Source organism: Heptranchias perlo, chromosome 6, assembly GCF_035084215.1.
Source record: "Heptranchias perlo isolate sHepPer1 chromosome 6, sHepPer1.hap1, whole genome shotgun sequence".
Classification (NCBI taxonomy): Eukaryota; Metazoa; Chordata; class Chondrichthyes; order Hexanchiformes; family Hexanchidae; genus Heptranchias; species Heptranchias perlo.
This window is the reverse complement of record NC_090330.1, coordinates 13,928,434-13,956,201: the sequence shown is the minus strand read 5'-3', so window position 1 is coordinate 13,956,201 and position 27,768 is coordinate 13,928,434. Positions and strand designations below refer to the sequence as shown.

Below are 27,768 nucleotides of genomic sequence, written 5' to 3'. Positions count from 1 at the left end.
CTGGTGACCCCCTGGGTTCAGCATCTGGGTCCGGCTGAGCAGAGCCTGGAGAAGAGTGCTCCCACTGATGCGGACCCTCCGCGGCTGACCCTGCCACCAGGGTCTGCTCATGTTCACATGTGCGCGGTGACTCACCATGTGCAATCCCAACTAATTGAGGAGGGGGACCCACCGAGGTGTGTGTATCTGCGCTGGTGCTTGCTTGGCTCATATGTGACGATGGACCCTCAGACACGGCGTTCGCAGACGGCCCTGCAAGAGAACAAAGGGCAATATCAGGCATGTGGACAAATGTTGAGGTGCGGCAGATGCCAAGTGATGCTAAGATCATTCGCGATCACGAGTGCTGAGTGTCAGCTTTTCGTTACCGGACGTTTCTCCAGCCCCAGCCTCGCCATCCGCCACGGACAGGCAATGCAGCGTGTGGCTGATCTTCAAGGCGTCCAGCTCTGCGTGCGTTAGAACCACCTCGTGTGGCGGGCCCCCTCCGGTGCGTGCCCTTTCCCGGGCGTTCTTGCATCTCTTCTCCTGTCAAGGCAAAACACAGATACGTGATTGAGTGGTGATTGCATTGTGAGACGCTTCAAGCATTGGTGTGGGTGGGTTGAGCGTGTGGGAGATGGATGGGAGGATGCGTGTGCCACATGCCCATCCCATTGTATGGGGATTGGGGTGTGTGGTAGTGTTCGAATGGGGACAGGGACGGTGGGTACGTGCAGGCACGGTGAGGATGATAGTTGAGTGGCTGTGAGGATTGATGCGGGAGCGCTGTGGTGGCAGTGCAGAAGGGGTTGTGAGGTGTTTGAGGTGATGTGGAAGACGGAGTGTGGGAGAATGCGTTAGTGTACTCACTTTGCCGGACCTAGTGAGATCATTGAATCTCTTGCGACACTGGATCCATGTTCTTGTGGTGTTGCCCCTGCTGCTAACCTCCGCGGCCACCTCCGCCCATGCCTTCCTGGTGGCGGAGGCAGGGCACTTCCTTCCATCGCTGGGGAACAACGTCTCCCTCCTCCTCCTTACCCCGTCCAGCAGCAGCTGGAGTGAGTCGTCAGAAAATCGTGGGGCAGCCTTACCCCTGGGGTGCTCCATGGTGTGCTACTTCTTGTTTGCAGCAGGAGGAGCATTGGTGGACTGCCCCTTTAAATAGAGCTCCACCATCACTCAGACGTCACTGCGCATGCGCAGGCCGCCGGCGCGCAGCTGAGCAGCGGAAAACCCGTAACCACAGGTAAATTACTTCAATTATCCTGTGATCGCGCGGGGGACGCACTCATTTCACCGGGCGCGTTACCCACGCGCCCGATAGCTCCCCCCGCCGGGAACCCGCAGGCCTGCTAACATCGGGCCCCACATCTTTCCTGTAATGTGGTGACCAGAATTGTACATAGTACTCTATCTGTGGCCTAACTAGTGTTTTATACAGTTCTAGCATAACCTCCCTGCTCTTATATTCTATGCCTCGGCTAATAAAGGAAAGTATCCCTTATGCCTTCTTAACCACCTTATCTACCTGTCCTGCTACCTTCAGGGATCTGTGGACACACACTCCAAAGTCCATCTGTTCCTCTACACCTCTCAGTATCCTCCCATTTATTGTGTATTCCCTTGCCTTGTTTGCCCTCCCCAAATGTATTACCTCACACTTCTCCAGATTGAATTCCATTTGCCACTTTTCTGCCCACCTGACCAGTCCATTGATATCTTTCTGCAATCTACAGCTTTCTTCCTCGCTATTCACCATCCAGACAATTTTTGTATCATCTGTAAACTTCTTAATCATGCCCCCTACATTTAAGTCTAATCCATTAATATATTCCACAAAAAGCAAGGGACATAGTACTGAGCCCTGTGGAACCCCACTGGAAACAGCCTTCCAGTCACAAAAACACCCGTTGACCATTACCCTTTGCTTCCTGCCACTGTGCCAATTTTGGATCCAACTAGCCACTTTCCCTTGGGCTTTTACTTTTTTGACCTGTTTGCAATGTGGGACCTTGTCAAAAGCCTTGCTAAAATCCATGTACACTTCATCAAACACACTACTCTCATCAATCCTCCTTGTTACCTCCTCAAAATATTCAATCAAGTTAGTCAGACACAATCTTCCCTTAACAAATCCATGCTGACTGTCCTTGATTATTCCGTGCCTTTCTAAATGATGATTAATGCTGTCCCTCAGAATTGTTTCCAATAATTTGCCCACCACTAAAATTAGGCTTATTGGCCTTTAATTATTTGGTCTATCCCTTTCTCCCTTTTTAAACAACGGTACAACGTTAGCAGTCCTCCACTCTTCTGGCATGACGCCTGTAGCCAGGGAGGATTGGAAAATGATGGTCAGAGCCTCTGCTATTTCCTCCCTTGCTTCTCTTAACAGCCTGGGATACATTTCATCCGTCCTGTCCTGCTACCTTCATGGTATTTATCCACTTTCAAAGGTGCTTAACCCCTTAATACTTCCTTTCTCACTATGTTTATCCCATCCAATATTTCACACTCCTCCTCCTTAACTACAATCTCTGCATCGTCCCCCTCTTTTGTGAAGACAGACGCAAAGTATTTGTTAAGAACCATACCCACATCTTCTGCCTCCACACATAGGTTACCTTTTTGGTCTCTAATAGGCCCTGCTCTTTCCTTAGTTATCTTCCTGCTCTTTATGTATTTATAAAACATCTTTGGATTTTCCTTGATTTTACTTGCCAGTATTTTTTCATGCCCTCTCTTTGCTTTCCTAATTTCCTTTTTAATTTCACCCCTGCACTTTTTATACTCCTCTAGGCTTTCTGCAGTATTGAGCTCTGGGTATCTGACATAGGCTTCCCTTTTTTTCCTTATCTTACCCTGTATGCTCCTTGACATCGAGGGGGCTCTAGATTTGGCAGTCCCACCCTTTTCTTTGTGGGAACATATCAGTTCTGAACTCTCACTATGTCCTTCTTGAATGCCTCCAACTGCTCTGACACTGATTTACCTTCAAGTAGCTTTTTCCAGTGCTAAATCACTTCTCAGCTTAGTAAAGTTTGCCATTCCCCAATTTCAAACTTTTACTCCTGTTCTATCTTTGCCCTTTTTCATAACTATGCTAAATCTAACTGAATTATAATCACTATCATCAAAATGCTCACCCACTGATACTCCTTCCACCTGCCCAGCTTCATTCCCTAAAACTAAGTCTAGAACTGCCCCCTCTCTCGTTGGCCTTGCTACGTACTGGCTAAAAAAGTTCTCCTGAATGCATTTTAACAATTCTGCGCCCTCTTTACCTTTTACACTGATTCTATCCCAGTTAATATTAGGGTAGTTGAAATCCCCTACTATTACTGCCCTATTGTTTTTGCACTTCGTATACTATATATGTGTTTATATGTATTATATATGCACTATAATCAATTGACTATACTGTATTATTAGCAATCATTGTTATTGGTAATGCAGTGGGTGAGAAATACATAGGCCTTGATATTACACCATGTCAATACTAAAAATGTCAATATTTATCACATTCTTCTGAAATTTGGATTAAAAATGGCTAACTGTCTCTGGTGATACAGTGTTTCGAGGAATTTCAGACAAATGCATTAATTGTTCAAATGAAAGTGGAGTGTTTGGGTATTACATTTTGTTTAATCATTTCTTTTATTGTCAATTTTTTTCTTCCAATTTTCTCCCTTCACTCTTCTGAAGGTGTTGACCCTTTCCTGGTGTTTGGTCCTAGGCACTATGCTTTCCAGTATTCTGCCCGTGTGGCCATTATACATGTGTGAGCATGGCGAGTGAAGAATGACAACGTATACACCATATCTGAACTTGACCTGTCCTCACCTCTCATTTGAATGTGTCCTGGCCAACACCACTAAAACAGTTTAATTGGTCATTTATCTCATTGTTGTTTGTGGGACCTTGCTGTGCGCAAATTGGCTGCCGCGTTTCCCTACATTGCAGTAGTGACTACACTACACTGTGAAGTACTTTGGGACATCCTGAGGTCATGAAGGATGCTATATAAATGCAAGTTCTTTATTTCTTTCTTTCATTCTTTCAGTCATTCATTCATGGATAATAGTTAGGAGGCTGATTTTCTTTTCGCTAAACCAAAAGTACTAAGGCCAATTGTAGCAGCCCTATTTCCAACCCATCTGAAATTAGTTAACTCAATGTGGGCTGGGGTATTGGTCTGTGTGCCTCAGCTATTCATTTGATAAACTTGTTGAGCCATTGAGGGAGCCATTTAGTCACTTTGAAGATTGTTGCACCAAAATAAAAATAAAACGGGTTTCTCAAGGGCAATTAGGGATGGGCAATTAATGCCGGCCTTGCCAGCGACGCCCACATCCCGTGAACGAATAAAAAAAAAAAAAATTGATAGATTTCTGAGTGTATTTGTAGTCTGGTAGCAAATGACTTCAAGACAATTATTATTCCAAATGTTTTTGGATCAGTTAATTTTAGTTTTTTTCCAGCTTGCAATGAAGTTAATGGAGCTATCCCAGTCTAACTAGTCAATTAAACTGATGAAAATTTTATCAAATCTTACTATGATATAGGGTTTATTACTTTATCACTTCATATTTAAAGATACCCAAATTTCAGGTGGCTGCTCACTTAATATGGTTTTATGGACTCAATTTAAGAAGGAATCAGAAATGGATCCTTTTGTTGCATAACGGCGCTTGACAGAACTAATTCAGTCCATTAGAATGGGCGTTTGTGAAGACTTAATTATTCAACTGAATAGAAATCCCCGTTGAGACAGTTAATCCAACCAGCAGTTCCCATGTCCCAGAGATTTGGCTGGTTTGGTATCATGCATTTTATTGCTCACTGAAAATAAAGCATCAAATTATAAACACTCATGCTTTCTGTTGGCTACCAGAGTGGATTTAAGCAACTTTCAAATAAAAAGCTAAATAATGCAATACCTATATATGTTGGCTGTTTCAGTCATGTTAGAGTTCACAAACACAAAACAGTGTTCTTCCTGTTATACTGCTTGGCACAAAGTCCATGCAGCCCTGAATCATAATTTATTCCATTCAGTAAACCTGTTTTTATAGTTTCAGATACTTCTACCGTCAGTTATCAGGCATAACTGTAAAAGATGCAGTACCACTCAATTTAGCTCAATATATCAGTTAGTAGCTAAAATTCAGATGAGAATGTAACTGATCCAAGCATAATTCTGATCCAAGTACAGAACCCCAATGTACCAACCCATTTTCTATTCATTCCCATTGTACAGACTTCCTAATCCAACCAAGCATAAAACGTTTTCCAATTATTCCATTTGTAACATACAGCACACTAAATACAGCAAATGCGTTGCTAATTTTGGCAAGATGGAAGCATATTTCTAATATCTGATCTGTGTAAAATAGATGTTTTGATTCAGAGCTTTTTGTTGGCAGCCCTTTGATTTAATTGCTGGATATTCAGATTGTGATGGAAAGATTTATAAACCTACTATTTTATATGTAATTTATAGAGATCCTGCTATAAGCAAAACACTTCCTGGAAAACGAGTTTGGAGTTTGATAGGATTTAACTGGAATGTGTGCAATTTGAATGCAGTATCCTTCATATATAACAGAGTATAAAGTCGGATATGAATCCTGATGGTGAAGTAATTCATTTTCATTACATTGCATTAGTTACTTAACTACGATACCTTGATTTATCTAGTCATCTCTTACATTTTTTCACCCTTGGCGGTATCTTGCATCAGAGACCTTGACCCTTCACTTAAGCTTGTCAATCTCTCAGGTTTTTTCCCCCGCATTCTATCCCCTATTGCTTCATTGTGGATCTTTTCCACCTGCTTTACTCACTCATTTAGCCTGCCTTGGTTATGTACTTTTATCCTATGGGCAAATTATGGGACGACGTTATATTAAGATTTAGGAGCAAGAAGAGACAGGTAAAAAAAAACACTTATTTTTCCAATTTTCTCCTGTGCTCTCCTGACGTCAGTGACTCGTGTTAAGATATAGTCCCAATAGCATTCCAGTGCCTCGGACAAGTGGTTAAACGCCAAGTGCCAGCCTAGGCTAGTGTTAGCATTTAACTGTGTAGACATCACAACCGAGTCTTTTATTTTAATTCATTCTCTGGATATGGGTGTCGCTAGCAAGGCCAGAATTTATTGCCCATCCCTAGTTGCCCTTGAGAAGGTGGTGGTGGGCCTTTTTCTTGAACCGCTGCATTCCATGTGTGAAGGTGCTCCCACAGTGCTGTTAGGTAGGAAGTTCCAGGATTTTGACCCAGCAAAGATAAAGGAACGACGATATAAGTCCAAGGCAGAAATATAAACAAAAGATGCTGGAAAAGCTCAGCAAGTCAGGCAGCATCTATGGAGAAAGAAACAGAGTTAATGTTTCAGGTCGAAGACCTTTCATCAGAACTGGAAGAGGGGTCTTCGACCTGAAACGTTAACTCTGTTTCTTACTCCACAGATGCTGCCTGACTTGCTGAGTATTCCCAGCATTTTCTGTTTTTATTTCAGATTTCCAGCATCTGCAGTATTTTGCTTTTGACTCATGTCCAAGGCAGGATGGCGTGTGACTTGGAGGGGAGCTTGGAGATGATGGTCTTCCCATGCACCTGCTGCCCTTGTCCTTCAAGGTGGTGGAGGGTTTGGGAGGTGCTGTAGAAAGCCTGCCCCTGTCCTCACTATATATCAACACATGCACCTTTCAGCAAGAGCCACTAGAAAAGTATCAGGAGTGGGAACCCTTTTGCCCACCTTCCTAGCCCAGGAAGACGAAGGCCAAATATGGCATCCCCACAGCTGCTCTCGCTGAAATCCGACACAGCACAGCCTAGGGACTGAATCTGAGACTTCCTTAGGTTTAATCCCTGGTCTGTGCTAAGTCAGTTAATTTCAGCCAGGGTGACAGTGAAGTTTTATTGCCTAAATAAATAGGTTTCTGGATGTTGTGACAATGGGTGAAGATTTCCTCTGTTTGCAATGTGAAATAAAATTATAAAATGTTTTTCATTACAAATAACAAACAGAATGCAAACTTTCATCGTAATACTAGTACAGCTAAATACATAAAGATGTGCAGTTAGAAGAAGATTCTCCAGTAATAAGTTTTATTTTTATTAATATAAAATTTAAAGCATAGATATGGTGTCAGCCATGGCTCAGTGGTAGCATTCTCACCTGAGTCGGAAAGTTGTAGGTTCAAGTCCCACTCCAGAAACTTGAGCACAAAATATAGGCTGACACTCCCAGTGCAGTACTGAGGGAGTGCTGCACTGTCGGAGGTGCCGCCTTTCAGGTGAGACTTAAACTGAGGTCATGTCTACCCTCTCAGGTGGACATAAAAGATCCAAAGGCACTATTTTGAAGAAGAGCTGGGGAGTTCTGGCCTGGTGTCCAGGCGAATATTTATTCCTCAATCAACATCACTTAAAAAAAATTGATTATCTCATTGGTGTTTGTGGAACCTTGCTGTGTGCAAATTAGCTGCCGTGTTTCCTACATTACGACAGTGACTGCACTTCAAAAGTACTTCACTGGCTTAAAGCGCTTTGGAATAGAATCATAGAATGGTTACGGCACAGAAGGAGGCCATTCGGCCCATCGAGCCTATGCCGGGATGTCGTGAAAGGTGCTAAAGTTAATGCAAGTTCTTTTTTTCTTTATCCCTATGTTATAACTGCTTCATTATAACTGCTACAGTATGGGCATTAGGAGGTGTCAATAAGGGAAGATAAATGTGAAGAGTAGTAGGAGAGCCTGTGAATACGTTCTGCCCTTTTGCTATTTATTAACATACAGCTTTTATTTCCTTTTATTTGACAGTGAAACCAACCATTATAGATGTTGATATTTATGTGAACAGCATCGGCCCTGTTTCATCAATTAACATGGTAAGTAAGTTCTACGCCACAGGCGAAGTCATTCTGATTTAATTTGTAGTGTTGTGCTTTGAAACAAAGATTGCTGAACTATAGTGGTCATGGATTGGCTTTTGTAAGTTAACATGGTAAGCAATTTGTATATATGTTATTTTGAAATGAACTGTATTTTGTCATGGCCTAAAATGGTGAAAGGTCGAGATTAATACAATTATCAACTGCATATTAAACTTCACACTGGGATCCCTTTCAAAAATTGAAGCTACAAAAACACCATGAGTTGATGTTTTATTTTGCTGTCAATTTTTTGATCATTTTGTTTTACTTGTGAATACCAATGGGATCAAGGCGCGTAAATGGAGCTAAGACACAGATCAGCCACGACCCAACTGAATGGCGGAACAGACTCGAGGGGCTGAGTGGCCTACTCCCGTTCCTATGTTCCTTCCAATCGCCTTGTCAGAGACCCAGTTGGGAGGGGGTACTGAGCCCAACTCTGAATTAACATCAGTAAAGATGTGGTGTTTCAAAAGTCATTGCAACTGTGCATATTAGTTTAGCTCCCTCATGTTGCCTAGCTCAGTTTTATTCTCTGATGATGAGATCAGCATTGCTGTTTAAACAAATAGATTCATAAAATCAACAGTGAGAAAAAGACGAGCAAAGGGACATTAAATTTAAAGGGTAAAGAGTGTCTTGAGGGATATTTTTGGTGATGATTTAAAATTCCCCCACCATCAACATCCTGGGGGTCACCATTGACCAGAAACTTAACTGGACCAGCCACATGAATACTGTGGCTACAAGAGCAGGTCAGAGGCTGGGTATTCTGCGGCGAGTGACTCATCTCCTGACTCCCCAAAGCCTTTCCACCATCTACAAGACACAAGTCAGGAGTGTGATGGAATACTCTCCAGTTGCCTGGATGAGTGTAGCTCCAACAACACTCAAGAAGCTCGACACCAACCAGGACAAAGCAGCCCACTTGATTGGCACCCCATGCACCACCTTAAACATTCACTCCCTCCACCACCGGCTCACTGTGACTGCAGTGTGTGCCATCTACAAGGTGCACTACAGCAACTCACCAAGGCTTCTTCGACAGCACATCCCAAACCCGCGATGCCTACCACTTCGAAGGACAAGGGCAGCAGGCGCATGGGAACACCACCACCCGCACGCTCCCCTCCAAGTCACAAACCATCCTGACTTGGAAATATATCGCCGTTCCTTCATCGTTGCTGGGTCAAAATCCTGGAACTCCCTACCTAACAGCACTGTGGTAATACCTTCACCACACTGACTGCAGCGGTTCAAGAAGGTGGCTCACCACCACCTTCTCAAGGGCAATTAGGGATGGGCAATAAGTGCTGGTCTTGCCAGCGACGCCCACATCCCATGAATGACAAAAAAACTTTGAATTAGCTGCTCCAATGGCAATGCACCATTTCTCTCCAAGCCACTCCAGTATCAGCACTGTTGGATAGTAAGCTAGCTTGCGAGTGCAAATTGGATGCCGCGTTTCCTACATTACAACAGTGACTACACTTCACAAGTACTTCATTGGCTGTAAAGTGCTTTGGGATGTCCTGAGGTCATGAAAGGAGCTATATAAATGCATGTCTTTCTTTTTTTAACTTTACCTGGTGTAAGTCCATCAATTTAACAGGAGTTCCAACTTTGAATCAATCGACCTGGAGCAGCTGGATCCCAGGAAAACACGCCAGAGGCTGGGTACGCTGCATACTTTGCCAATAGCTTGTTTTTCTTGGGGCTTGACAGCTTCAGATCTGCTCCCACCCTTATTTCTATACACCTTTAATAAAAATTCCAGGAACTGTGTATTGCAGTCTTTACATCTATGGTTAACTGATTTTGAAATGCAGATTTATACATTTATACATTAGCACAACAGCTGTTGAAATCTGTCCATGGACCTCGTCCTCACCAATCTACCTGTCGCAGATGCATCTTTCTGTGACAGTGTTGGTAGGAGTGACCACCGCACAGTCCTTGTGGAGATGAAGTCCCGTCTTCATATGGAGGACATTGTCCATTGTGTTGTATGGCACTACCACTGTGCTAAATGGGATAGATTCAGATCAGATTCAGCAGCTCAAAACTGGGCATCCACTGTGGGTCATCAGCTGCAGCAGAATTGTATTCGACCACAATCTGTAACCTTATGGCCCGGCATATCCCTCACTCTATCATTACCATCAAGCCAGGGGATCAACCCTGGTTCAATGAGGAGTGTAGAAGAGCATGCCAGGAGCAGCACCAGGCGTACCTAAAAATGAGGTGCCAACCTGGTGAAGCTACAACACAGATGCATGCTAAACAGCGGAAGCAGCATGCTATAGACAGATCTAAGCGATCCCACAACCAACAGATCAGATCAAAGCGCTGCAGCCCTGCCACATCCAGTCGTGAATGGTGGTGGACAATTAAACAAGTAACAGGAAGAGGAGGCTCCGTGAACATCCCCATCCTCAATGATGGCAGAGCCCAGCACGAGTGCAAAAGACAAGGCTAAAGCGTTTACAACCATCTTCAGCCAGAAGTGCTGAGTGGGTGATCCATCTCGGCCTCCTCCCGCGATCCCCACCATCACAGAAGCCAGTCTTCAGCCAATTCGATTCCATCCACTGTTCCAGTACAGCTACAACACTGGCACCTACCCGACAAACTGGAAAATTACCCAGGTATGGCCTATCCACAAAAAGCAGGACAAATCCAATCAGGCCAATTATCACCCCATCAGTCTACTCTCAATCATCAGCAAAGTGGTGTACGGTGTTGTCAGCGGTGCTATCAAGCTATCACCTATAACCTGCTCACCGATGCTCAGTTTGGGTTCCACCAGGACCACTTGGCTCCACACTTCATTACAGCCTTGGTCCAAACATGGACAAAAGAGCTGAATTCTAGAGGAGAGGTGAGGGTGACTGCCCTTGACATCAAGGCAACATTTGACAGAGTGTGGCATCAAGGAGTCCGAGTAAAACTGAAGTCAGTGGGTATCAGGGGGAAAGCTCTCCAGTGGCTGGAGTCATACCTAGCACAAAGGAAGATGGTAGTGGTTGTTGGAGGCCAATCATCTCAGCCTCAGGACATTGCTGCAGGAGTTCCTCAGGGCAGTGTCCTAGGCCCAACCATCTTCAGCTGCTTCATCAATGACCTTCCCTCCATCATAAGGTCAGAAGTGGGGATATTCGCTGATGATTGCACAGTGTTTGGCTCCGTTCGCAATTCCTCAGATAATGAAGCAGTCCGTGCCCGCATGCAGCAAGACCTAGACAACATTCAGGCTCGGGCTGATAAGTGACAAGTAACATTCGCACCAGACAAGTGCCAGGCAATGACCATCTCCAACAAGAGAGAGTCTAACCAGCTCCCCTTGACATTCAACGGCATTACCATCGCCGAATCCCCCACCATCAACATCACTCAAATGAATAAAAAAAACATAATCCGACCAATAAAAACATGAATAAGGTTTACCTGAAATTGGCCCTTAGGTCCAAAAGCCTGCAATTTAATATGTGATTTCAAAGTGCCAATATATTATATGAATTATGGTACATTATATTACTTATATATATATAGGTCAAATGGAAAATTAAGACATAATCCCATTTGTTATTAATGTTCAGAGTGGATTATATATTTGACAATTTACAGTAACAGATTGGCTTCAGATAGAGAATAATTGATATCTCGAAGTGAGCAGAAAGCAGTAATCTAATGGAAGAGTTCAAACGATGTTATAAACCACAAATGCAAAGCTCAAGTCAGGAACGGTGATATGTGGGAGCTTGTGGACAGTGAGACTGTTCCGGATTGCCACATCGGCAGGAAATGTCTCTGCCTTGATACACTCTAGCTCAGAATCCTTGAGTTGGAGTGTGAGATAGAGACACTCCGACACATTAGGGAGGGGGAGGAATTTTTGGATAGTTTTCTCCAGAGTTCAGTCACACCTCAGAGGAAAGCACAGGTACAGGAAGGGGAGAGTGTGACCGTTGGTCAGCAGGGTAAGCGGAGCCAAGAAGAGGTAGAAGAGGAGGTCCCACAGACACTAGTCCTATCCAACAGGTACTTTCTACCTGTGAGGATAAGGATGAAGGCTGTGGGGTGGACAGCCAGAATGCTGAATAAGTCTCTGTGCTGTAGGCTCGATGTAACTCGATGTAACTCAAGTCAAGTTGAATGCGACATCTGCGATTAGATTACAGCTGGGAAAAGCACTCCAGTAACGGTTATTTTTATAACACACTGCAAACTTTGTGGTTAAAATATTATCTAGTTTCCGTGGCTCCCAGTGCAGATTCCTGCATTTCAGTGCTCTCTCTCTTTCTATATCTATCTCTCTCTCTATCTCTCTCTCTTCGGAGTGCAATGACATTCATACCGAAGCATCAACTGCAAATTCATTGAGAAATAATTTGCAGTCTGGAAGCCCTACGGACACAGTTAATGTCAGTACAGTAACTTGTATATTTTAAAGGGAAAAAAAATTAACACTCTAAAAGATTGAGAGATGCAAGATTGATGGTTGTGCTGATTTTTTTAAACTTTAATTTGAAAAGCATTCCCCATGCACTAATAGCACTTGACACACCAAATTGAATGCAAGGATCATTCAGTGTGCTTTGCGATTGTGTGCAGCCGAGAAAAACACTGGAATTAGCTTCAGTTGTGTGGGAACCTGTCTGCGGTAAAGTGCAAATTCCTTTAAGGGTTCCACCTACTCACATATACAACCAAGCTCAAATCTGAAAATGCAGATCTGTCCAGCTCCTTCGGGAGTGCACTGCGAAGATGAAGAAAAAAGCAGCAAGGTGGCAGATAGTGGGTCTTGTCTGCAAAAGTCTGTCAATTATTTTCCTGCGTGTTTCAAGATTCCTGATGCTAGTGCAGCTAGGCAGGTAGAGCATTTCTTTCGACAGTAGTTATTGCATCAGAAAGAACTTCAGATCAGTGTTCATGGGACAAATTCCCACTCATTTTTAATGCCTGCGTACAAACCCACTGCAGTTTAAGACGATATGGTTGCAATCATACTTTGAATCCTCCTCCCTTCCTTGTAGCTTGCTCAGTTCTAGAGCATAACAACAACAGCTTTTATTTATATAGTGCCTTTCACGTAGTAAAATGTCCCAAGGCGCTTCACAGGACCGATTATCAAACAAAATTTGACACCGAGCCACATAAGAAGATATTAGGACAGGTGACCAAAAGTTTGGTCAAAAAGGTAGGTTTTAAGGATTGTCTTAAAGGAGGAGAGAGAGGTAGAGAGACGGAGAGGTTTAGGGAGGGAATTCCAGAGCTTAGAGCCTAGGCAGCTGAAGGCACGGCTGCCATTGGTATCTGATAAAATAGGAATTGAGTCCATTGTCAACCACTCTGTCCTCCTTACAGCAGTATAGCCTGTAAGACTGAACAGGAATATCATAGCATGCCTTTGACACTTGAGATTTTTTTTGAGGTATTGTTTGCCTACGTAGCAGTCACTGCAGCCAAAACAGAATTTATTATTCAAAGCATTTCAAGACATTTTGACAATGTAATAAGGTCATTATAGAAACAGCAATGTTTCATTTGTTCTTATAGTTGTTCAGTATTAAGGAAACTAATTAAAGAAGTGGCTATTTGAAGACGTTAAAGACTTCAGTGCAGTTAAAAAGTACACTTATTTGAGAAGACATACAAGATGGATTGAGTACTTTGGGTCTTTGACACTCTGGGACAGACAATGCCAGTCCTGAGATGCCAAATGAGCTGACCTCGCATGATAATGCAAGGTCCGTTCATTTAATTACTTTTTTAGCAGAGCTCCTGGTGGGTAGCACATACCATACCGAGAGTGCCATGTGGATCGGGGGCTGGAATGTTAGACACAGCAGTCAGTGAAGGGCTGCTGGCTGCCATTAACACCAACAGTTTCTTTCATCTGAAGATGGCGGAGACTTAACCTGACAGTTATCTGCCCAATCTACATTATGTGGACCATCACGTTCATATCCGTAGAGGACTGGCAATGGCATTGTCCAAATAGCACAATCTGGGCATCCCATTAGCAGCTCGGAGAGAGGGGGTGGTGGTTTAAGTGTTGACCGGTGACCAGAAACACAAGCTCCGGGAGGAGCAACTACTCGGCCTGTGTTAACAATATAGGGGTGTGATGCGCTCGCACTCTGAAATGGTCGCCTTCGCTTCGCCTGGGAACTGGCTATTTGTTGGAACTTGCTGGCAGCAGCCCCCTTATCCTTGAGTTAAATCAGCGGACCTAAATTTCCTGAACTCCAGACAACAATCACATTGGTTACCTTGGTTCCCCAAAGCATGAGAAATTTTAATTTTGAATGTGGACAAGTGGGTCACCAGTCAAGTGAGCCCACTCTGAGCAGCTGTTAGGGGATGTGCGCGAGCAGAACTTGCCAACAGCTGGCCCACCAGCCCATCTTTACAGCCATATTGATATTGGCGGGTTCAGATTTCCCACCTCGTCAGTTACTGAGGTTCCCTGTAGTACAGCAATTGTGAATCTGCTAATTTAACAGGCTGCAACTGCATCAAGCTATCATTTGAAAAAAGGAACTTGGAGAAGTTGCACACTTATAGTTATATCTGTGCAGTCTCTCTGTTCATTCAGTTGATGTGACCTAAGGAAGGAACAAATCTTCTAGTTCAGTTTAATGTACATTTTAAAAGTGGTACACAAAATACAATAGAACGTTCATTATCCACTGTAATTGAGGGCCCCCAGCATATTAGGGAAATTTGCAGATAATTAGGAGTCGTCAAAATTTGGTAATATGCTGGGCATCCAAATGAAAACAAGCAAAATACACTTGACAAAAGAAACATGATATGGTTTCATTCACCAAGAAAAGGAGATGAGAAACAAATTAAATGAAAAATGAAACAACGAACAGGTGTGCAATGAAGCAATGAGACCCAATGGGGGAAAAAAATAAATTGGATAATGCCTATTATTGGGCGTAGGTAGCGCAATCCGCTATTAACCCACGCCCAATGGTTCCTGCACAGGCAGGATGAGCCATAAGTCCAGCCTGAGTATTTACCTTCAAACAGCGTAGGCCTTACACGACGATTCAAGTAAATGCGCACTTTCCACCAGTGGGGAAGCCCCAATCTCTTAAAGAGAGGATGTCTCTTAAAATCTCTTAAAGCTAGCCGGTACCTGTTATTTGCTAAAAATAACAGTCTGCTGTCTGCATGAAGTCTGAACAGAGATGAGACATTGCACATATAAAACACAGATGCAGGTCCTGCCCCTATGTTTACACACTGATGAGTTATGTTAAAACATTCAATAAAGGTTGCGCACTACTAAATCCCACATCCTCCAATCTGCATGCGAGACCTCACCAATCTGCCGATCTGAGTTTGTACCAGGCCTGCGAGAGTCCATGCACCAAGGTTCTCTGCTGATGCACTAGAGACCTTGGGTGCAAGAAGTGGATGAAAGGAGACATCCTATATCCGCGGTGGGTGGGTGGGGGGGCAAGAGGCCTTCCAGATAAATGCCCAAAAGGCAGTGAGAGGCAGTAGAGGACGGAGTCAATGCCAGGCGCACAGCACCATGAACATGGATGCAGTGTAGGAAGAAGTTCAATGCTTTGACACAAGTGGTCAAGGTGAGTGAGGTCAACTGTCAAGTGGCGTCTCCTACCAACTGCACCACTAGCCGCATCCACTGCTGCTCGCACTACGGCCCCATACCCACATACCAATAAACTCTTTCCATCAGTACTCGACTCTTCCAATCAGATGCTTCCTCTCACCCTTACACATTACCACTGTTACAAGCTGCCCACGCACAACTCACAGGCCACACACACTGGCAGCTAATCAACCATGACATCACCTAGACATAACTCCCGCTTTCTTGCAGGAGAAGGTGGCGCATATCAGGAGGCAGCAAGTGGCAGTGGCATTTAGCCCCTTGAGCCTGTTCTGTCATTCAATGAGATCATGGTTAATCTGTGACCGAACTCCATATGCCCACCTTAGCCCCATACCCCTTAATACCCTTGGTTCATAGAAACCTATCAATCTCAGATTTAGAATTCACAATTGAGCTAGCATCAACTGCCGTTTGCAGAAGAGTGTTCTAAACTTCTCCCACCCTTTGTGTGTAGAAGCGTTTCCTAACTTCACTCCTGCACGTCCTGGCTCTAAATGTTAGGCTGTGTCCCCACGTTGTACAATTCAAGTATAGGCGACATCCAGAAACAGATACAAATGCATCAGCAGCCAGAAGCAATAATCCAGCCACTAATCTGTAAATCCTGCATGGTCCCTTTAAATAGCGCTGGTGGGGGTCCTCCAGGCACTCTGAGACACATTCAGATGGTTGAGGTTAAGACTGTGCTTGAGTTGAGTGTTAAGTCCCAAAATGGTGTCTATCACTTTAAATCAGTGTTGCACACTGATTGTATCCATTTTCTCCTTACTTTACATGCTGCCGCCATTCGGTATTTGCACATGCGTTAATACCTATACCAAGATGGCGTCCGGCGCACGTCACGCTGGAAACGTGCGTGCGCAGCCAAGACACCAACTTGTGACTTCGGGAGACCGCATGGTGCCAAAACAATGGGCGCTACAAGGCCCAATTTCGAGCCCACAGTCTCATGCAAGGTTTTGGCCTGTGAAAAACCTGGCCGATAATCGGGAAGATGGACAATTGGAGTGCAGATGTTGGAGGTTGCACTGCATTGTATGTAATTCTAGAATAATAAAAAGCAGAATGTTCAACAATGGATTTACATTTCCACTGTGTTCTTAAAAGGTGTTAGATTTAAGAAAGTGAACACTAGGTTGTGTGGGTGTGTGTGGGTGTGTGTGTGTGTGGAGGCGGGGGGAGATTGGAAGTAACTACACCGATTTTCTCTGGGAGAGGATTAAAGCACAACTTATACGTGAATGTTTTGGAATTTTGGAGCTTTATCATATAATGTTTGTCCTCAATAGTTGCTGTGGTGAGGTTGATGATTGTGGCTTTATGACGACAGCTTGCTTCAGGTTCCTGTCTCCTTATTTTTCTATGTGTTTTTGTGATCGGCCTACACTATTACATAAGACTCCTGCAAATAAACCCAAAGCTTGCAATCAATCACATTGGTTAAGGCATTATATCCCGTAAACCAACAAGGGTAGAAATTTTGTTAGTGCTGCTAGGCTGGCAGAAACTTGGCATTGGGAACAATCCCTGTGCCCGATATCGGTCCTCAGACCTCATTTTAATATCCAGCGAGTTGCCGACACCTACTGTGTGTCCCCAGACAGCTCACCGGTGAAGTGGAGGCCAATTGTGGGCCACTGAGATGCTGGCAGAAGCCCTCAGATAAGTCCTAGGAGGGGAGTGGAGGAGAACGGGAGGGAGGTGGGAGTGGGCAGGTGGTGGGGGGGGGTGGTGGGTGACAGCAGCCTTCAGGAGCGCTGTGGATCCAGGTGAAGCATTCAGGCTCCTCGCCCTGGCTCTACGGAAAAGCAAGCTTAAAAAAAGTAATTTATCTTTTTGGTGGTGGCCACCAGTGGTCTCTTTAAAGACCGCTCGCTAGCTCACATGTAGAACCAAAAAACTGAGCGGAGCAGGCCCGTCGCCTGTGGCACTCAGCGCTGACAAATTTCCCGGAAGGGCCCTTAAACAGGCGTTAAGCCAATCATTGACATATTTAAGGGGCCTAATGCCTGCTTAAAGCCTAATGCTTGGTAAGCTGCCTTTACCAATATGACAGCACCAGTAACGCAGACACAGATTGGGTACGGGACAGTGCGTCCCAAAATTGGTCACTTTTGCCCCCTTTTTTTGCCCGGAGAGCAGACACAGCAAGGAACAATTTCTACCGCACAGTAGTCAACACAAATTGCTTGGTGGGTTCATATATTTTTCATTGATAGCACTAGAAAAATTGATCACATTGTGGTCCTGAATGTCCTCCTTCCGACCGACTTGACCTCAGTTGAACCCAGACATATTTCAAGGATCAGCAGGTTCAGCTCATCTAAATGACGAACGCTGGGCGTGAACACCGGCTGAGAATTGACCCTTGCTTAAAATAATGGGAGGGAAGTTGTTTGATGCTGCAGGCCTTAAAATGGCCGAGGAAAATCAGCCACCTGTGTATATGTATATATGATGTACAGTCCCCACCACTTATACCATCCACACTTAACACGGGCAGCCGCTTTTATCAGGCAAAAGGCGCTAGCCATTTGCTATTTTCACTGAAGTCAATTGCAAAGGCGCTGCTTATAACAAATTAACCACGCTGGTTATTTTGGACAGCAGCTGGATCAGACTTCTTGTATTGCGTAGTATATCAAATAATATACCTGGACCATGAGTCTCACAATAGCCATCCCATAAAAGGTTTTGGATGACCTCCTACTGCTTTTGACACCACTTGAGTCCTTTGGTGGATTAAAGCCTTGCTGCCTCCAGAGACTTTGCCTCGGAGGAAAGTCGTCACCAGACCATTCTTGAAAGATATGCTGCAGGATGCGCTGTTTAACCCTCTTGCAGGCACCAATTTTTTTTTGTAGCCTCCCTGCTTCCCAAAACATGCTCTGCACCAATGGCCTCCCTCCAGCTACCAGAGTCCTGGCGTTGTAATAACCAGTAGCAAGGATGCAGTTTTACTGTCCATCCCTTATAGCGGGGGCTAATTACGTTAACACCAGCGCGCCCGCTATAAGTGGTGGGGACAGTATATGTACACACACATATATATACACACACAGTAAGCAGTTAGCTGCAAAGCTTGGATTCTAATTGCCTTTGTATTGCTTGGGATGGGCTCCTTCTCCTTGTTGCTGGAACTTACCAGCCAGCAACTTGTTTATCTGTGTTTATGGTTAATCAATTCAAATTTCCCATGCTTCAAGGATGCTCCCTGTCTGTGTGCCTCAGCCCCGGGCTCTGCCACCAGTGTTTTGTACAAGTGGGTGCCTATGTCATTGACAGTCAAACCAGTAATTCCCTCAACACCCCCCTGAGCTGAATTCCAGCTCAACCAACATAACATTTTCCTCCACCTGCAAATGAATTGCCTCATATCTGATTGACCCAACAAAGAAAGAAGCAAAAGCTTTCATTTATATTTATATTTTCATTGCTCCACTATTGCCGACTGTGCCTTCAGCTGCCAAGGCCTTAAGCTCTGGAATTCCCTCCCTAAACCTCTCCGCCTCTCTGATCCTCTCTTCTCCTTTAAGACGCTCCTTAAAATCTACCTCCTTGACCAAGCTTTTGTTCACCTGTCCTAATATCTCCTTACGTGGCTCGGTGTCAAGTTGTTGTTGTTGCACAAGCCCAGGATGACCCAAATTGCTTCACAGCCAGTGAATTACTTTTTGAAATGTAGTCAATGTTGTTTTGTGGGCAAACACAGCAGCCAATTTGCACACAGCAAACTAGGCCAGAGGCAGTCAGGCACCCACAGCTCCACATACTTTCCCCACATCCAATAAAGACACAGTCAAACTCATTTCTGAAGGCTATGCAATCTATGTTTCCATGTGCCCCAGTAATATAAATACAGCAAAGGTAGACTGTGAGTGGGCGATCTCAATCTTACAATGAGTGGGAATCTATTTGCCAGGCAGTACATACAGTTTCCACCTGCAACAATCTAAAAGAAGGGTAAATTGAACTAATTTTATTAATTACCCACAAGTAAGATTGAAATTTTGCTTGAGATTGAAAATACTTCTCCAAATGCCCTCTCCTTTAAAGTAACCAAATAAGAATAAGAGTAAAAAAGAGCCTTGTATTAGAAATATTAATTAGACTTGAGTGAGATGCATTCAACCGGTTAGCTCAAGAAAAATATGCCCAGGTATTTCAGAAAGTGAGTTATTGGAACGTGAAGGGGAGACAATTTTCCATTTCGGTTCCAGATGCCTCACAATCGTGCCATTTCCCTCACTTGTAAAAGAAAATTCCTGTGAAGATTTCTCATGTTTCATAAACCTCTGCTTTTGATGCTAAATTAGATTACAAGATAGTTATTTAATTTTTTTATTCTCTTGATCCTCAATTTCCTCTCTGTCTGTCCTGAAAGTGCTACATGAACATGCTATCGTGCAGGTGATGACATGAGTGTCTGCGGCCTCCAGTATCTCAGCCGAGTGGAGTGTAGTACAGATGAGTCTTACGGGGGTAACTTTTCACCTTGCTGACTGAGCGTAAGACTGGCGTTGTGGATTGGCCGCTCGTTATATGGAAATTTTCATTTTCATTCAAATCGCACCTGTTGACGGGGAAGAGAAAATCAAGCAGGTATCCCACTCCAGAGCATTGTCTAACAGTCCCTGCTAAAAGTGTTCATGTATGGATCGTGAGTGAGGATAAAAACAGCCATGAAGCGCACTATAATTGAACAGCCTGGCGACACTTAAGGGTAGACATTGGGAGCTGTGCCGCTGGTGCGGAGTGTCACTAGATGCGATTATGGGTCGGTGATAGGACCCAATGTATAGAGGCCCAATTCTGCACCTTATGCCCACGATTAGCGAGGCTCAGCCCTAACAGTGGACTCTCACAATTTCTGCCCTTTACCGTCAAGCCTCATGCATGAACAATGGCCACTTGCACACTGTACCAAAGGGCATGCAGCACCCATAACCCCAGCAATCAATTTGATAGCACCTCTCAAACCCGCGACCTCCACCACCTAGAAGGACAAGGGCAGCAGACGCATGGGAACACCACCACCTGCACGTTCCCCTCCAAGACACACACCATAAAAAAAAATCTCCAATTAACTTTGTGGCACTAACAGGTTGCTGAAGAATCCAGGCTGTGTGTGACAGGTCTTTCATGTGCTTTTGTAGCTGAAGAAACAGTTATTCTGACATTCTAAGCTTGTATTGAGGGAAAGGGGAACACTATAAGCTGTTTTCCCTTCTCTCCTTTGAACCTTTTGCTCTTATCACCCCAGCTGTTACTTCAAGGAACAAGCTGCGTTTGGTGAAAAAAAAAGTCAGCTGAACAATGGCAATGTCGGGACGTAATCATAGAGTGAGTTCAGTAAATTAACCTCGACTGATAACAACTAACTGAATTTAGTGGCAATTTAAGGGAAAAGAGCAGTGAATAGCGGAGAGGGCTGATAAAGATTGTTATTTCTACCAAGAAGTTCAAACTACCTGCACTGAATAGAATGATCACATTGATTATTGAGGACTTTTATGCCCAGATATAGTGACATGTCAACACTGCGTCTCAGTTTGAAAGAAACCGTGGACTTAAATGTTCACATGTGAAAGATTTTTTTCTGTATTCTGCTTTTATAATTGCTTCAAATTGATATATTCTGATAAATTTTGTAAAAAAAAAGATTTTGTTCTATACAGTGCCCGATCATGTCTCTTCCAAACATCTCAAAGTGCTTCACATACAATGAATCATTTCGAAGTGCACTCACTGTTATGATGGAAGCCATTTTGTGGAATGACTAGTATTTATTGAGATGAAGGCAGTAAGTGCTGGGATATGGAATACTGTTCTGTTTCAATGGGTGCACTGTCAGCAAAAGGCACTCCTAGGAAATGTTTAATGCAAGTTAGATATAGAATAAAGTTCTCCTTCCCCTGCCCCTAAATGTGGCCTCAGAACTGTTCCCTGCATTTTCAATTCTCACCCTAAACGGTTTCGTAGCCTCTTTGTGTGTTAGCTGACTAAATGCCCAATGTCTGTTGCATTGTGCTGTAGATCTATCACCATTGGAAATTTGGTTGAAGTAACCCAAAAAAGTTTCATAGGCCCCTTACAGCTGGCAGAGAGTAGAGATTTCCAGTTTATCCAAAAACACTTTGCTATGCCACTCTGCCTCCTTGTTTAAAATTGGGTTGGGGGGGGGTGGCGGTGGGGATTGTTAATGGAGGACCAGCCTTGAGTATCTCACTGATTTTTTTTCAACCCTTATGGGAGAAGGTCTTCCCTCAACGACTCAGCAGGTTTTTCGTGATTAATGAAGATCAAGTAGGTCCCACGTTCAATACCTTTCCTGCATTCAGTTAGGGGACCTTTTATTGGACCCGGGGTGGGGGGTACATTCTGACTTTGTGTGATAGCGAGTTGGCAGCCCGTTTTACATCCCTCCTGGTTTTTATTTCTATTGACTTCAGGAGAGGATGTGAAACGGGCTGGCTGACTCATTATCACCCATTTTACACTATCGCACAAAATTTACCCCAGTGTCACTGGATTGTGGTGGGGGGGTTCGTGGGGGGATATAGAATTGTCTAGGGTTTCAACTATCCAGCAGTCCATACTAGAAACGTGTGTTTATCAACAATAGGCGAAGACTGGATTGGGTTCAGCTGTGAAACCCCTGCTATTAAATAACTTGTCAAGGGTGACGTGTAAATAAGAACCACTTGGTTGAGGCACTGGAGGCACAATGCCTTCAGAAATGCTGAACTGTGGTAAATGTGGTGCATTTTCACATTGTTTGTTTCATTAGACCTGTTGACATGAATGAGCAACTCACATGCCTGTCGACACAAATCAGTGTAAGGCTGCTGAAACAGGAAAATGCAGTGAAGATACAGTACAAGCCTGGATACACTGGTTTAAGTCTGTATTTGACAAGCCTTTGACCGTATCTGTCCTATTTCCTGCACTTCTGCCCTCACCCCTTCCCCTCCCTCCCAGAACCATGATAGGATCCCCATTGTCCTCACCTTCCACCCCACCAACCTCCACATTCAACGTATCATCCTCCGCCATTTCTGCCATCTCTAGCATGATCCCACCAGCAAACACATCTTTCCCTCCCCTCCCTTTTCAATATTCCAAAGGGACCACTCCCTCTGTGACACCTTGGTCCACTCTTCCAACACCCCAAACACCTGCTCTCCTTCCCATGGCACCTTCCCATGCAAGTGCAGGAGATGCAACACCTGCCCTTTCACCTCATCTCTTCCCACAGTCCAGGGCCCCAAACACTCCTTCCAGGTGAAACAATGATTTACTTGTACTTCTTTCAGTTTAGTATACTGTGTTCACAGCTCACACTACGGTATCCTATACACTGGGGAGACCAAACGCAGATTGGGTGATCGCTTTGCTGAACACCTCCGCTCTGTCTGCAAGCGTTGACCCTAACCTTCCAGTCGCTTGCCATTTTAATTCCAGTCCAACTCCCACTCTGACCTCTCTGTTCTCGGCCTCTTACACTGTTCCAGTGAAGCTCAACGGAAGCTCGAGGAACGGCACCTCATCTTTTGTTTAGGCATTTTACAACCTTCCGGACTCAACACTGATTTCAATAACTTCAGATCATAACCACTGCTCCCATTTTCCATTTTTTTTCAGACAGCAGGTGCTGGTAATGGTTCTGCTGTTGCCATTCACAGCTCCTCTAGACCCATCTTTTGTTTCTTAACCTGAACCATTATCAGCCTCCTTGCCTTGCACCATCTTTTGTCATTTAATCACTGTTACCCTCTACCCTGTCATAGACCTTCCCCTTTGTTCTTTCCTCCCCTCCACCCGCCCCCTTCCCCCGGCTCTGTAGTTGCTTAAAAACTTTAACACTTTAACATCTTTCAGTTCTGACGAAAGATCGTCGACCTGAAACATTAACTCTGTTTCTTTTTCCACAGATGCGGCCTGACTTGCTGAGCTTTTCCAGCATTTTCTGTTTTTATTTCTGGTTTAAGTCTGAATGTGTACATTGCATTAAAGCTGCAGTATTCAGTTTTCTGGGTGTTCTAGGGGTAAGCTACAGATTCTGGGGTCAAAGACCAAAGTTCAAATCCTGACTGAAATCAGGATAGTTGCCACTATTTAAAGCACTGCACAACAGGGGAAGGTTCATCTCATCTGGGAATGAACTCTGTTGGTGTTAATCACGAGATCAATTATACCCCACAGAAGTTTACTTGTTCACGAACGATGGCTCGACTGTTGTGCTTTATTGGTTAAAGCATAGTGGGAAAAGTCACGGTCCTTAAGAACATAAGTGTGTGTCTCAATGTTGGTTAAGGGCAGGATCAAGCTTGACTGTGATGTCTCCATCACACTTCAGGATTTTTTTGACCATTTTTCCCACAGAAAGGATTTTTAAAGCAAAGTGTATTCACACATTTTTTTAAAAAAGGCAGCGAGATAGAAGGTGGTTAAAATGTTAATTTTGTCCAAAGATTCTAAACAATAATCGATTTGGTAATCGATAAATCCCTCACACCGTTTGTGTTAGGATGTCTCTGGTCCCAAGCACTCAGCGGGATTTGTCCAGCAGGTTTTCCATCTAGCTGTGTATATGGAGATACAAATAAAGGCACAGCCATAGGCAGTCGGTCAGGTTTTAAGCAGAAAGTGGCAAGGGCAAGCTTTGGTTCAGCTTAGAAAGAAAATGTTGAGACCTATTTTGTTTAAATCATGCAAGACATCCCACTGGCATGGTGAAGCTTAGCATGTTCGTTACTCTTGTATCATTACACAGAGATAAGTTGCACTGATTGAATGAAGTAAAACTAATCATTATTGCTGCTCTGTATGTTCACTTGCTGTGAAATAAAGCAGCTTAATGATTCTTATGTGAACTCATCTTACCAAGTGTTTTCTCATTTTACATTCTAAAGGATTGGAGAAACAAAAGGGTAGTAGGCAGAAGGCTGGAAATTATAGACCAGTTAGCCTAACATCTGTGGTGGGTAAAATTTTGGAGTCTATTATTAAGGAGACAGTAGCGGAACATTTGGATAAACATAATTTAATAGGACAAAGTCAGCATGGCTTTACGAAGGGGAAGTCATGTCTGACAAATTTGCTTGAGTTCTTTGAGGACATAACGTATAGGGTGGATAAAGGGGAACCAGTGGACGTAGTGTATTTAGACTTCCAGAAGGCATTCGACAAGGTGCCACATAAAAGATTATTGCTCAAGATAAAGAATCACTGGATTGGGGGTAATATTCTGGCATGGGTGGAGGATTGGTTATCTAACAGGAAGCAGAGAGTTGGGATAAATGGTACATTCTCGGACTGGCAACCAGTAGCCAGTGGTGTTCCGCAGGGGTCGGTGCTGGGTCCCCAACTCTTTACAATCTATATTAACGATTTGGAGGAGGGGACCGAGTGTAACATATCAAAGTTTGCAGATGATACAAAGATGGGAGGGAAAGTAGAGAGTGAGGAGGACATAAAAAACCTACAAGGGGATATAGACAGGCTGGGTGAGTGGGCGGAGATTTGGCAGATGCAATACAATGTTGGAAAATGTGAGGTTATGCACTTTGGCAGGAATAATCGGAGAGCAAGTTATTATCTCAATGGCGAGAAACTGGAAAGTACTGCAGTACAAAGGGATCTGGGTGTCCTAGTGCAAGGAAATCAAAAGGTTAGTATGCAGGTGCAGCAGGTGATCAAGAAGGCCAACGGAATGTTGGCTTTTATTGCTAGGGGGATAGAATATAAAAACAGGGAGGTACTGCTGCAGTTATATAAGGTATTGGTGAGACCGCACCTGGAATACTGCATACAGTTTTGGTGTCCATACTTAAGAAAAGACATACTTGCTCTCGAGGCAGTACAAAGAAGGTTCACTCGGTTAATCCCGGGGATGAGGGGGTGGACATATGAGGAGAGGTTGATTAGATTGGGACTCTACTCATTGGAGTTCAGAAGAATGAGAGGCGATCTTATTGAAACATATAAGATTGTGAAGGGGCCTGATCGGGTGGATGCGGTAAGGATGTTCCCAAGGATGGGTGAAACTAGAACGAGGGGGCATAATCTTAGAATAAGGGGCTGCTCTTTCAAAACTGAGATGAGGAGAAACTTCTTCACTCAGAGGGTGGTAGGTCTGTGGAATTTGCTGCCCCAGGAAGCTGTGGAAGCTACATCATTAAATAAATTTAAAACAGAAATAGACAGTTTCCTAGAAGTAAAGGGAATTAGGGGTTACGGGGAGCGGGCAGGAAATTGGACATGATTTTAGATTTGAGGTTAGGACCAGATCAGCCATGATCTTATTGAATGGCGGAGCAGGCTCGAGGGGCCGATTGGCCTACTCCTGCTCCTATTTCTTATGTTCTTATGTTCTTATGATTCAGATCACAAGTTGGGTACTATTGTTATACCCTTGGAGTGGGTTCAAGTTCCACTTAAGGCTTGAGCATAAATCTAGGCTGACACCGAATTTCTGCATTGAGGGGGTGCTGCATTGTCAGAGGTGCCATCTTTCAGATGAGACATTAAACCGAGGCCCCGGCTGCCCTTTCAGGTGGTTGTAAAAGATCCCATGGCACTATTTCAGAGACGAGCGGGGAAGTTCTCCCCGGTGTCCTGGCCAATTTTTATCCGTCAGCCAACATTACTAAAAACAGATTATCTGGTCACTAACACATAGCTGTTTGTGGGACCTTGCTGTGTGCAAATTAGCTGCCGTGTTTCCTATATTACAACAGTGACTACACTTCAAAAGTACCTCATTGGCGGTAAAGTGCATTGGGACGTCCTGAGGTCGTGAAAGGCGCTATATATTGCAAGTTCTTTCTTTCTTTTTACCCTTGGGTTAAGCTATTGTATAAGTGGATATTGGGCAGTGAGCATGTGCTATGTAAGGGGAGTGAGATCCACTTACAGGAGTGACTGACGCCACTGAACCCAAGATGGCAGATCTAAATTTGTATCAACCTTTGTTATCAAATAGTTCACTAATGTTCATTGTCTAAGCCCATGAAGAATGGTCACTTGGAGTTGGTCCTTGTGCTCTACGGCCTCCAGAACCAGATCCTAGCAGCTGTCACCAGTAGGATAGAAGAGGCAACTGGGGAAAAAAAAGCATGTTAACTACATCAGCGAAGTGCTGGACTGATACCAGAAGATGATCAGAGATCCCTTTGTTGTAACAAATTTCAGCCAAGTTGGTTGACATAAAGACAGTCTCTGAAAATGGTCAACCTGTGTCTTGGATGAATTGGTTCCTCTGTAAAATGACATTGTTTTTAATAGAGTTGCCCCACTTAACTTTGTACCCTGAACTGCCCTAAGGGCACACTACGTAGAGACCCAGTTTAACACTAAGCCATACAGACTAGAAGGCCCCAAGTTTAATTCCTGGTATGTGCTGAGTTAGCTGACCTCAGGTACAGCAACAGTTGGAGTAATAGAATTGGCTTCAGTGATTTAGCCCAGTGTAAAAATCAGGCAATATTCCCATTCTTAAACCTTATCTAGTGTCTCCTGTTGCAGTTTGAATATGTATGGACAATGGGGAAGAACAGGATCAGGGATAGTGACGATACATTCTATGGGCACACATTTGCTCTGGTTCAGACTCAATAGCTACTTGGGTGGCGTACTGGTGGACCATTGCTGCCTGAGGAACCGTACCCACGAGGCAGCTCTTTCCAGAAAAGAGAAAAGACAAATAGAGTGAACATCTAGTATTTTTTTTGATATCCGCAGTTCCTTGTAATTCCTGTGGAACATAATTGAAATGACGCTAAGAAATAAAAAGCAGGCCTTGCCGCAACTGGAAACAGAGAAAGAAAGGCAGATGATCATTTTGAGGGTCAGCCCTTTGTCAGAACTCTCACAAAGGATTTTGGACACATGGGGCGGAACCTTCAACATAGGCGGGTGTGCGAAATGGGCACCCGCTGTACACCAGCCCAATGGCAAGGAAAGTCGAGTGAGGTGTACAAAGGGGAGGCCAATTTGCTATGCCCACTTTGTGGCCCCGCCAAATTTGAAAGTTCTGCCCACGGTCTACGTTCAAAGTCGATCTCTTTTCAGAGGTGGTCGCGCTGTGTATTTTCTGTTTTTATTTCAGATTTCCATTATTTTACACCATGCAAGTACTGATCAGCTAATTGTACATCTACCGACTGAGGTCTTGTTCA

The 27,768-nt window shown here is 44.1% G+C and overlaps 1 protein-coding gene across 2 annotated transcripts in view; it reads left to right on the top strand.

Annotated features, from left to right (window-relative positions):
* Nucleotides 1–27,768, top strand: part of LOC137322761 (gamma-aminobutyric acid receptor subunit gamma-3) — a 448,547-nt gene that overhangs the window by 14,406 nt on the left and 406,373 nt on the right. For both annotated transcript variants that reach the window (XM_067985791.1, XM_067985790.1), the window contains exon 3: nucleotides 7,814–7,881. In XM_067985791.1, coding sequence (XP_067841892.1) covers nucleotides 7,814–7,881 — 68 coding nt within the window. The remainder of the gene's footprint in view (nucleotides 1–7,813; nucleotides 7,882–27,768) is intronic.